The 11,395-nt window shown below is 60.6% G+C and overlaps 1 protein-coding gene across 1 annotated transcript; it reads left to right on the top strand.

The window, feature by feature from the left end:
* Positions 1–9,022: 9,022 nt before the first annotated feature.
* On the top strand, positions 9,023–10,153 carry ACTBL2 (actin beta like 2; the record flags this gene model as incomplete). Its single annotated transcript, XM_080680184.1, has 1 exon — positions 9,023–10,153. One exon carries the CDS (start codon positions 9,023–9,025, stop codon positions 10,151–10,153), a length of 1,131 nt encoding a protein of 376 aa, XP_080536310.1.
* Between the last annotated feature and the right edge of the window lie 1,242 nt (positions 10,154–11,395).

The following is an 11,395-nucleotide window of genomic DNA, read 5'->3' as shown; positions in this document are numbered from 1 at the left end:
CCCACCTGGAGGCAACACTGAGGGATCCCGGCCGGGCATGCGCATCGAGAGGACCACTTCCATCACAAAGCCCGTGATGGCTGTCACTCCACCAGGAAGGCAAATGCGAACTGTTTTTTCCTGATCACGTTTAGACATGTTTTATCAGCGAATAGTGACGTCACGTGCCTGTCCACATGAACGAGTTGCGGGTTTGGGAAAATACCCATGAACTTACTTCCTATGTGGTCCATATGCAGGTTCTCCTTCAGCTGCTGCGGGACCAAACGCAGCCCCTTTAGATAAACTCACTCCCGGCTATAGAGCCCTGGGGTGCGGAGACACCGATGACACGTGACCTGGCTCAGGCGGGTTCACCACAGCCAGCCAATCAGAGCCTCGCGGGCTGGCTCCGTGCACCACAGCCAGCCAATCAGTGCCTGCCTCGCGGGCTGGCTCCGTGCACCACAGCCAGCCAATCAGAGCCAGGCGGGCTGGCTCCATGCACCACAGCCAGCCAATCAGAGACTCGCGGGCTGGCTCCGTGCACCACAGCCAGCCAATCAGAGCCTCGCCGCGTTGACACGCGCTGCCTGGTGGCTATTGAACAGATCCCCGCAGACCAAGGAAAAGCTGCTTCACCACGTCCCTGCTCTCGTTCACGTGTCGCCCTGGTGTTTGCCCATCAGAGCTGGTTGGGGTCAGACTGGTGGTCACCCAGGGGCAGGTCCGACCCCACAGACCTCCCGATGACCCCACAGCACACGCATGAGACGGGTCGTCTGAGCCAGGCCTGGGGTCCAGAGTCGCGTGTCTCCAAACTCGGAGCTGCCCCGCTAACTGGCGGGGACCTTCGCCAGGGGCGGAGTTAACCGTTCGGAGCCCCGCTGTCTGTTTTCTTCTTAGGGTCAGAATAGGGTCGGGGCGAGGAAAGTGGAACCGAATGGGAGTGTCTCCACGCTCGGCCTTCTTTGCTCACAGCGTGTCTCTCTTGCAGCAGCCTTAACAGAATGTCCTCCCTTCCTTCCTTCTTTCCTTCCTCCCTTCCTCCCTCCCTCCTTCCTTCCCTCCTTCCTTATTTCCTCCTTCCTTCCTTCCCCCTCCTTCCTTCCTCCTTCCTTCCCCCTCCTTCCTTCCTCCCTCCCTTCCTCCTTCCCTCCCTTCCTCCCTCCCTCCTTCCTTCCCTCCTTCCTTATTTCCTCCTTCCTTCCTTCCCCCTCCTTCCTTCCTCCTTCCTTCCTCCTTCCTTTCCCCTCCTTCCTTCCTCCCTCCCTTCCTCCCTCCCTCCCTCCTTCCCTCCTTCCTCCTTCCCTCCCTTCCTCCCTCCCTCCTTCCTTCCCTCCCTCCTTCCTTCCCTCCTCCCTCCTTCCCTCCCTCCTTCCTTCTTTCCTCCTTCCTTCCTCCTTCCTTCCTTCCTTCCCTCCTTCCTTCTTTCCTTCCTACCTTCCTCCCTCCCTCCTTCCTTCCTTCCTTCCTTCCTTCCTTTCTTCCTCCTTCCTTCCTCCCTCCCTCCTTCCCTCCTTCCTTCCTCCTTCCTTCCTCCCTCCCTCCTTCCCTCCTTCCTTCCTTCTTCCTTCCTCCCTTCCTCCTGCCCACTCTGGGCCCAAGTGACAGTTTCACTGTTGACATGGAAGCAGAAGGAGGACCGGAGGAACAGCCTTAGGATTAGGTTCCGGGCCCTGAATAAGCGGTCCACACACGCACAACTCACGACTCACACGCATGGCGTTTCAGGATGCAGGTCTAGAGAGGGAGCGGTCTGAAGCCCACCGGACGTCGTGGGTCCAGGAGGGCTGCCTCTCTCTCCGCTCATTCTTCACCCAGGAGAGGCCATGCCTTCCCCGGAGATGCTGGAGAACTAGCCGGACCCAACAGGCTGCGGCTCACCCAGGAGGTGGCATCGCGCCTGGGGTTTCCCTTGCTTTTCACAGCCACCCCCATGTGGGGGGATGAGCATGTGTCAAAGGCCCCAGAGCCGAGTTCTGGGGAAGTGTGAGGAGGCAGGAACCAGCAGGGCCAGGTTCGCGAGAGGAGCTGCTCGTTCTGTCCAGGGAAGGTCTCCCCAGAGGAAATGCCCTTTCCACTCGGATGAAAACCAGAAATGGCGGAGGCTGCTCCTTAAAGACCTGACTCCAGGTTCTGTGACCCAGAGACCGCGTCTCCTGCTCTGGGGACAGCCTGCCCGCTGCCCAAGCCCTTTCCGTCCAGCGTTTCTCCACAGCAGCGGCTCCCATCGAGCACAGAAGTGACAAACCCCTTAACCACGGCGGCCCCCGTTTCCTGGAGAACAACACGAGGGGGGAAGGGGTGTCTGCGGGTCCCAGGGAGCAGAAGCGCGTTCGGCTGGAACCAGACAGTTCACAGAGTTTCACGACTCCAGTCCCAAACGCCACATGGGGAGGAGCCTGGGTTGGTGACACCCCTCGTGGGGGTTGGGGGGCTGGGGGCTGGGGGCAGGGACCCCGCTGACTGCAGGGACTGGAGAGAGAAGGAAACAGCGCTGCTCATGTAGCCGATCTCGTTCTTTCTGGGCCTGTGACATCCACTTCCCCTGGGGCCCATGGGGGCGTCTCGGGAAGAGACGAAAGGGAGACCATGTCCCTATTTCTCCAGAGTGAACAAGTGTGGGTTTCTTCCTTTAACAGGAACAACGAAATTGTGTCCAAAGTTTCCCTCTCAGGTCTTGAGTTACCTTGAAATGTGGTGGTTCTGTATAGACTTAATAGTCCAATTGTCCAAAGATTTCTCCTGAGCTGCTATTCAAAGAAGCACAAGGTCATCAGGGAGAAGCCCAAGGTCATCAGGGAGAAGCACAAGAGAAGCCCAAGGTCATCAGGGAGAAGCCCAAGGTCATCATGGAGAAGCACAAGGTCATCAGGGAGAAGCACAAGGTCATCCAGGGAGAAGCACAAGGTCCAAGGTCATCAGGGAGAAGCACAAGAGAAGCCCAAGGTCATCAGGGAGAAGCCCAAGGTCATCATGGAGAAGCACAAGGTCATCAGGGAGAAGCACAAGGTCATCCAGGGAGAAGCACAAGGTCATCAGGGAGAAGCATAAGGTCATCAGGGAGAAGCCCAAGGTCATCAGGGAGAAGGAGGGTGGAGGGAAAGGTCAAAAAAAGTGCATCAATTGGAGAAGCCCAGCCAACGTATCTCCACGGTGACCGGATTCCACGAGCCCCGAGCGAATGCCGTGACGGGTGGGACGAGGAAGATCGCCAAAGCGGAGGCAGAGGAGCATTCTTCCCGAGCTTGGCAAGACGCCCCGGGGGCCCCATGTTGCTCGAGCCCCCTGAGCCGACCCCTGAGCCGACTTTTTCAATGAGGCCCATCCTTTTTCTGTTTTTTAATCCTCACCCGAGGATATTTTTCCATTGATTTTTTTTTTTAGAGAGAGTGAAAGAGAAAGGACAAGACAGAGATGTCCATGTGAGAGACACACATCCACTAGTTGCCCCCTGCACGTGCCCCGACCAGGGCCCGGGCCGGGGAGGAGCCTACAACCGAGGTACATGCCCTTGACCGGAATCGAACCCGGGACCCTTTGGTCCACAGGCCGATGCTCTATCCACTGAGCCACACCAGCCAGGGCAAGGAGGCCCGTCCTTGGGCGTGTATCCAGGAGCCCGGTTTTAGCAGGAACCCCGCTGAGCCCAGTTAGAGGTCTCTCCACCCCCAGAGCCTGACCTGTCCGCCCTCCCCCTGTGGCATGGGACCACCCTGGCTTCCCTCAGCTGGAACCTGGGGGAGTCCGTTTAGCCAGAACCCCTTAGCCCCGGCCCCTCATGGTGGTTTTCCATCCCCTGACCCCCACCGTGCTCCGGGGCTACGGATTCCCCCTGGACCCGCTGTGTTCAGACTCGAGCCCATAGGAGAGACCTAGTCGAGGTCCCTCTTCCCTCACTGCCACCGTCTTGAATAAAATCGGGTTCTACCACGTTAGCCACTGCCCACTCTGGCTCTCCTTTGCCAGCCCGTCCCTTCCGCAGGCCTGGGTCTGTGTGGTGGTCTCATTTAGGTCTCTCCCACCTGCCCCATAAGGTCAGGTACGGTTTCCCTCTGTTTTGCTCAGTTCCCAGCACCGCAATAGGCTCTCCGTAAATATTTATAGAGGGAATGGAAGTCCTTGAGAAGAAAAACACGGTGACTCTCCAGACCGAGGCAGGAAATGAAACGTGGGAGTCCGTCAACGCAGATGCGAGCTGCGTCCCCTTACTTCTCCTGCAGCCGTGTCCACACCACCACAAGATGAACCTGAACCAGAGCCGGACCATGTTGTAGGCTGAGTAACAGCCCCCAAATACGCAGTCCTAACCCCTGCGGCCCCCTGCCTTACCAGCAAGATGGACTTCGCTGTGCGATCAAGTTGAGGGTTCGAGATGGAGGCGGTACCTGGATGTTCGAGGTGGCCCGAGTGTAGTAATCGCAGGGCCCTCCAAGAGGAGACAGACGGGGGGGCCGACAGAAAAGAAGGAGGTGGGTGATGGCATGCAGAGGTCGGAAGGTGCTGCCAGGATGGTGGTGAAGATGGAAGAGGGGACACCAGCCCAGCACCGTGGGGAACGGGATCTCGAGAAGCTGGAAAAGGCCAACCCCATCCCAGCCCCCGAGTCTCCCGGGGAGTGGGCCAGCCAAGCTCGGGTTCGGGGCCGTGAAACCGACTTGGGACTTGACCCCAGACTCTGAGAGAACAGGTGTGTCTCAGCCAGGAGGGGGTGTGACAGCAGCCATGGGAACGGAGGCAGACCAAAAACACCATCTCTCGGCAGCAGCCACAGCCTCGGACACAGTGCGGCTTTGTCCAGTGGTACAGGCACCGCTCTGCCAGGCCCTCTGCGTTTGGGCTTTTTATAAATATACTAGAGGCCCGGTGCACAAAATTCGTGCACAGGTAGGGTCCCTAGGCCTGACTGGCAATCGGGGCCAATCGGGCCTTCTGACTGCTGGCCGGGGCCTCCCTTTTCCAGCTGCTGGCTGCTGACTGGGACTTCCCTTCCCCAGCTGCTGGCCAGGGCCTCCCCCGGCTGCCAGCTGCTGCCTGGGGCCTCCCTTCCCTGGCCGCCGGCTGCCAGCCAGGGTCTCCCTTCGTTCCACACCATCCCCTGGTGATTAGCACACATCATAGCGAGTGATAGAACTCCTGGTCTCCCAGTCCAACTCCTGCAGGGATACCTTGCATATTAGCCTTTTATATATATAGATTTTTATTGATTTCAAAGAGGAAGGAAGAGATAGAAACATCAGTGATGAGAGAATCCTGGATTGGCTGCCTCCTGCACGCCCCCCCCCTACTGGGGATCAAGCCCACAACCCAGGCATGTGCCCTTGACCAGAATCGCACCCGGGACCCTTCCGTCTGCAGGCCGACGCTCCGTCACGGAGCCACACCGGCTGGGCTGTGGGCTCTTTGATGCTGAAATCGCGTCTCTGAGGGAAGGGCCCTGTAGACCCCGCTTCACAGGGTCTATGGATGAGCACATGCAAGTTGGAGGAAAACCAGAGTGTGTTCGGCCGACCTCCGCCTTCCATGTCTACAATGCACAGGGCTCTTTTATGCTTGGACATTTTGGGGAATGGGGAGCGGTGAGAGCCCCCAGAGGCAACTCCGTTACAACTCCTCCCATCTGTTCCCATCATATCCCTCCTCCAGAGGGCTGTTCCCGACAGTCCCTGCTGGGCGGCTGGAACCCCTGAGTCACAGATGGAGGGCGTCCGGCAGGCCCATGGCAGAGCTGGGCACGGAGCCAGGGGCAGGGTGGAGGGTGGACAGGCGGGGACAGGAGCTCCCACAGCGGTTCCCGCCACACCTGCCCCGGGAATGGCTGCGTCTGGAGGCCGCCGGCTGGCGTGGCTCAGGGGTGGAGCATCGACCTATGAACCAGGAGGTCACGGTTTCATGCCCCGGGTGGGGCGTGCAGGAGGCATCCAGTCAGTGATTCTCCCTCATCATTGATGTTTCTATCTCACTCTCCCTCTTCCTTCCTCTCTGAAATCGATAAAAATGTATTTTAAAAATAAATATTTTTTTAAAAGCTTGATGCAGTGCACCCCCAGGGATCCTGGTGCCTGACTGGAGGCCACCCTGAGCACCCACATTTCTCCGAGGTCCCCAGGCAATTCCAACACAGCCACGTGGAAAACCACTGTTCTAAATACTAGTTTCAAACCAGTATTAACCCTAACCCTCACCCTAACCCTAACCCTAACCCGACTTCGAGGCGAGAACCCACTGTCTCCACAGTCTCCCTCCTCCATCTGCCTCCTTTACCTCTGCTCTTTAGAAACTGCAGGTCAAGTCCCACCCACACCAGCAGGGGGGACGGGGGTCATCTGCCCAGTGCAGTGTGGCCTGGTCAGGGGTCGTCTGCCCAGTGCAGTGTGGCCGGGTCAGGGGTCGTCTGCCCAGTGCAGTGTGGCCGGGTCAGGGGTCGTCTGCCCAGTGAAGTGTGGCCGGGTCAGGGGTCGTCTGCCCAGTGCAGTGTGGCCGGGTCAGGGGTCGTCTGCCCAGTGCAGTGTGGCCGGGTCAGGGGTCGTCTGCCCATGTGGCCGGGTCAGGGGTCGTCTGCCCAGCACAGTGTGGCCGGGTCAGGGGTCGTCTGCCCAGTGAAGTGTGGCCGGGTCAGGGGTCGTCTGCCCAGCGCAGTGTGGCCGGGTCAGGGGTCGTCTGCCCAGCGCAGTGTGGCCGGGTCAGGGGTCGTCTGCCCAGCGCAGTGTGGCCGGGTCAGGGGTCGTCTGCCCAGCGCAGTGTGGCCGGGTCAGGGGTCGTCTGCCCAGCGCAGTGTGGCCGGGTCAGGGGTCGTCTGCCCAGCGCAGTGTGGCCGGGTCAGGGGTCGTCTGCCCAGCGCAGGGTGGCCGGGTCAGGGGTCGTCTGCCCAGCGCAGTGTGGCTACCTCAGGGTCAGCAGCTTGGACCGTGAGGACTGATTCGTTTCTATTCAAACATCTGCTGACGGAGCAATTCATCTACGAGCTCCAATCTGTCTTCCGACCAAAACAGGTGAAGAGACGCTACCGTTCGGACGCTTCGCAAGCATCAGCGCAGACGACCCCTGACCCGGCCACACGTGCGTTTTCTTCCTGACTCGTTCGTGCAGCGACAACAGAATGCCACGCACAGCGGGAGGGAGCGTGCCTCTCCCAGCGACGCCCGGGCCACAGCCAAGAGGAACACAGGGGGCCTTGTCCTCGCGTCTCTGCTCCCCACCTTCTGAGCGAGACGCCCAGGGACTGGGAACAGTCAGCAAACGGCGTGGCAGAGGCCCGGGAAGCCAGGCTGCTGGGTCCGGAGCAGGAATTAGGGGGCGAGCTGACCCGGGCCCGTCCCGGTCACCGCGGCCTTGGCTGACCCTCAGGCCTCAGCCCCGGCACCCACAGTGCTGTGTGCCTATGGTGCAGCCAAGGCCATCAAAATGCCCCGTGGAAGAGGGGGGACGTTCTCCGGGGGCCCCAAAGCCATGTCACGGCTGGGAGACCCCTCAGACTGTCTCCCTGGGGCCCGCTCCCCACGGGGTCTCTCTCTCTATGGCTGTTCAGCTGTGGGTGGAGGTCAGTCCTCGACTCGGTGAGAGCTTGACCCAGCAGTGTGAAACATTCAATTAAAACGTGACTGTCACCCAGCCCACGTGGCTCAGTGGTTGAGCGTCAACCTATGAACCAGGAGGTCAGGGTTCAATTCCCGGTCAGGGCACAGGCCGGGGTTGTGGGCTCCATCCCCAGTGGGGGGCGTGCAGGAGGCAGCCGATCCACGATTCTCTCTCATCATGGATGTCTCCACCTCCCTCCCTCTCCCTTCCTCTCTGAGATCAACAAAAAGATATTTTTAAGTTGATGTAAATTTGAGTGCGAAGACGGGAGAGGGGGACTTGCTTCTCCCTTGAATAGAGGCCGGGACTCCCAGCCCCCACGGAAGAACGCTGCTGCCCCCTAGGGCTGAGGCGGGACCCAGGAGCACATTCCAGTCCCGGCTCTGACAGGGGGAGGGGTGTTGGGGCCCCCGCTCGGCTTAACCTATGACCCGGCCTCTCTGGTCAGACCCACCTTCCTGCTCACCCGTTCTCTGGATCACAGCAAGTCAAGGGAAGTTCGAGGTAAACTGTAAACCAAGGCAATTCTTTTGTGTTTTTTAAATACGAAATTCTACAAATGAAGTCGACGCTGATGAAATGGGGTGTAAGAGCAGAGTGGGAAGAGGGGCTCGGCGCACCGCCCAGCAGGGGCTGGAGGAGCTGGGCCTGGGCTGGAGGGGGTCAGGGCCCCGGCGTTAGAGCTCCCCTAACATGTCGTCATTCAGCCTATGAATCTGGAAGATCCAAGTGTTCGTAAAGGTCAGGTCCAACATATTCTTTTAAAGCGGCCCGGCCGAGTGGCTCCGGGGTTGAGCGTCGACCTACGAACCAGGAGGTCACGGCTGGATTCCCGGTCAGGGCACAGGCCCGGGTTGCAGGCTCGATCCCCAGTGGGGGGCCTGCAGGAGGCGGCCGATCCGTGATCCTCTCTCATCATGGATGTTTCTCTCTCTCTCTCCTCCCTTCGTCTCTGAAAGCAATAAAAAAACTTCTTTTTAAAGTGAAATTGGTGGAGTCAGGTTTCCCATCAGAGCAGCGTTTGAGAAGGAGGAGTTAAACTCGGTGGAGGAAATGGACCCCAGGGCAGAGGGGGCGGAGCGGCTGTCCGCGGCTGCTCCCCCCTCCGGCCTCCTCCCGTCTGGCTTGGCTTCTGCGCGGCACACCCGTCACCAGAGGCTCCCCGAAGCATGTGGGTGGCCTAATTGCAGTGACTGCGGGGGGCCGGGCGGTAGCCCATTTTCTCTTTACGAGGAAGGCCCCCGAGGGATTTAACAACCATCGTCATCATTGATACCGCGAAGGCAACGCCACCCAGACATGCTGGGCCGGGGTGGATGGGACATGGGTGGGGCCGGCGGTGCCTTTAAATCCCTGCCATCAGCCCGGGGCCCCATCCGCAGGCCGCTCCGGCCTGGCCGTTCCCTCGCACCAGCGTCCGGCAGTCACTCCCCGCTCACCTGCCACCGGCCTGGCCGGCACTATGTCCGACGGCGAGCTCTCGGCCTTGGTGGTGGACAACGGGTCTGGGGTGTGCAAGGCCGGCTTCGGCGGCGACGACGCCCCCCGGGCCGTGTTCCCCTGCATGGTCGGGCGGCCCCGGCACCGGGGCGTCATGGTGGGCATGGGGCAGAAGGACTCCTACGTGGGCGACGAGGCCCAGAGCAAGCGCGGCGTCCTGACCCTGCGGTACCCCATCGAGCACGGCGTGGTCACCGACTGGGGCGACATGGAGAAGATCTGGCACCACACCTTCTACAACGAGCTGCGCGTGGCCCCCGAGGAGCACCCCGTCCTGCTCACCGAGGCCCCCCTGAACCCCAAGATCAACCGGGAGAAGATGACCCAGATCATGTTCGAGGCCTTCAACACCCCCGCCATGTACGTGGCCATCCAGGCAGTGCTGTCCCTGTACGCCTCGGGCCGCACCACGGGCATCGTCATGGACTCCGGGGACGGGGTCACCCACACGGTGCCCATCTACGAGGGCTACGCCCTCCCCCACGCCATCCTGCGCCTGGACCTGGCCGGCCGGGACCTGACCGACTACCTCATGAAGATCCTCACCGAGCGGGGCTACAGCTTCACCACCACGGCCGAGCGGGAGATCGTGCGGGACGTCAAGGAGAAGCTGTGCTACGTGGCCCTGGACTTCGAGCAGGAGATGGTCAGCGCGGCCGCGTCCCCCTCGCTGGAGCGGAGCTACGAGCTGCCCGACGGGCAGGTGATCGCCCTGGGGAGCGAGCGGTTCCGGTGCCCCGAGGCCATGTTCCAGCCCTCCCTCCTGGGCCTCGAGTCCCGGGGCATCCACGCCGCGGCCTTGCGCTCCATCCTGCGGTGCGACGTGGACATCCGCCGGGACCTGTACGCCAACACCGTGCTGTCCGGGGGCAGCACCATGTTCCCGGGCATCGCGGACCGCATGCAGCAGGAGGTGGCGGGCCTGGCCCCCGGCACCATGAAGATCAAGGTCATCGCGCCCCCCGAGAGGAAGTACTCCGTGTGGATCGGCGGCTCCATCCTGGCCTCGCTGTCCACCTTCCAGCAGATGTGGATCAGCAAGCAGGAGTACGACGAGGCCGGCCCGCCCGTGGTGCACAGGAAGTGCTTCTGAGGGCGTCCCGCCCGCGGTCCCCGGCCCTGTCCCCGCCTCCGTGACGGCACCGCCTTTGTCTGCGCCGAGGGGAGTCCAGGCCTGCCGCGTGCAAACCTCAAACTCAGCTCCACCCTGGCCGAGGGGCCCCGTCCGGCTGACCACAGGGCCTCTGTCCCCCCCGGAGGATTCCACGGAAATCGGGGCGAGGAGAGGGCCCCGGGGAAACGCTCTGTCGCCTGGAGAACGAGCATCTCCCAGCTTCCACGCTGGTTCTCACGGGACACAGAGCAGCAGCGACGTTGTGAGACGCGCTTCCGCGTAGCCAGCAAGTCCCGGGTTCAGAATTGGTGCTTCCGATTTATTTCACTTCTTTGTGCAGAGAATGCGCGATGTGGGTCAGTAACATCCATCCGCACGCGAGCACCAGGGAGGTAAAGGAGCTGAGGGTCCGATGACCCGGCGACCTGGCGGGCGGGTGTGATTCCCCGCCCCCCGCCCCCCAGCGGTCGCTGTCGTAGGGGCTCCATCGCTCCGTCCTTCCTTCTGACTAAAGCAGCATCATGAGAAGCAGTGTCCCCTCTGCTCCTCCATCAGCAAAGTGCTCGGCGCGGGGTGGAGATCCGCTGCTGACTGGCCTCCGTTCTGCTCGTAAAGCCGTGGGCCTCGCTTTTACAATAGGGAGACACTTCCTATCAGACAGCGACACAGCACTCTATCCGGACGTCCTCGCCGGAGAGCACGGGTCCTGGGTGGTCTCTGTGGGCCGTGACGTGGGGGTTTCTCATCTCAAGAACTTCACGGAAGGTCGTGTCACTGCTGCACCCCGTAAATCAGGGGTCCTCAAACTACAGCCCGCGGGCCACCTGCGGCCCGCCGAGGACATGGATCCGGCCCGCCGGGTGCCGCTGCCTGTCCTGCTTAGCAGCCGACTCGTCCCGGGCCCTCCAACGGTCTGAGGGACAGTGAACTGGCCCCCCGTTTAAAAAGTTTGAGGACCCCTGCATCATAAATTCTAGTCCCAGTAGCCATGCTGGTGTCGTCCCTGGGAAGATTTTGGAATAATTCTGCTTTCTTGTCCAGTAGCTAAACTTCCTTACGCAGATGCTCACACCTTAGAAAATACCACTGTGTCTTCTCTTAATGTCTGAAAATTTCTAATGAATCCAGTGATCATTTTCAACCAATTTCAAGTCCTAGTGCATTTATTTCAATATATGCCATGATTTCTGGTCATCTGGGTATCAGCGTCATTTGCGTTTT

Source organism: Plecotus auritus (assembly GCF_963455305.1).
Source record: "Plecotus auritus genome assembly, chromosome: 7".
Classification (NCBI taxonomy): Eukaryota; Metazoa; Chordata; class Mammalia; order Chiroptera; family Vespertilionidae; genus Plecotus; species Plecotus auritus.
The sequence above is the reverse complement of the archived record's forward strand: the minus strand, read 5'-3'. Positions and strand labels throughout refer to the sequence as shown.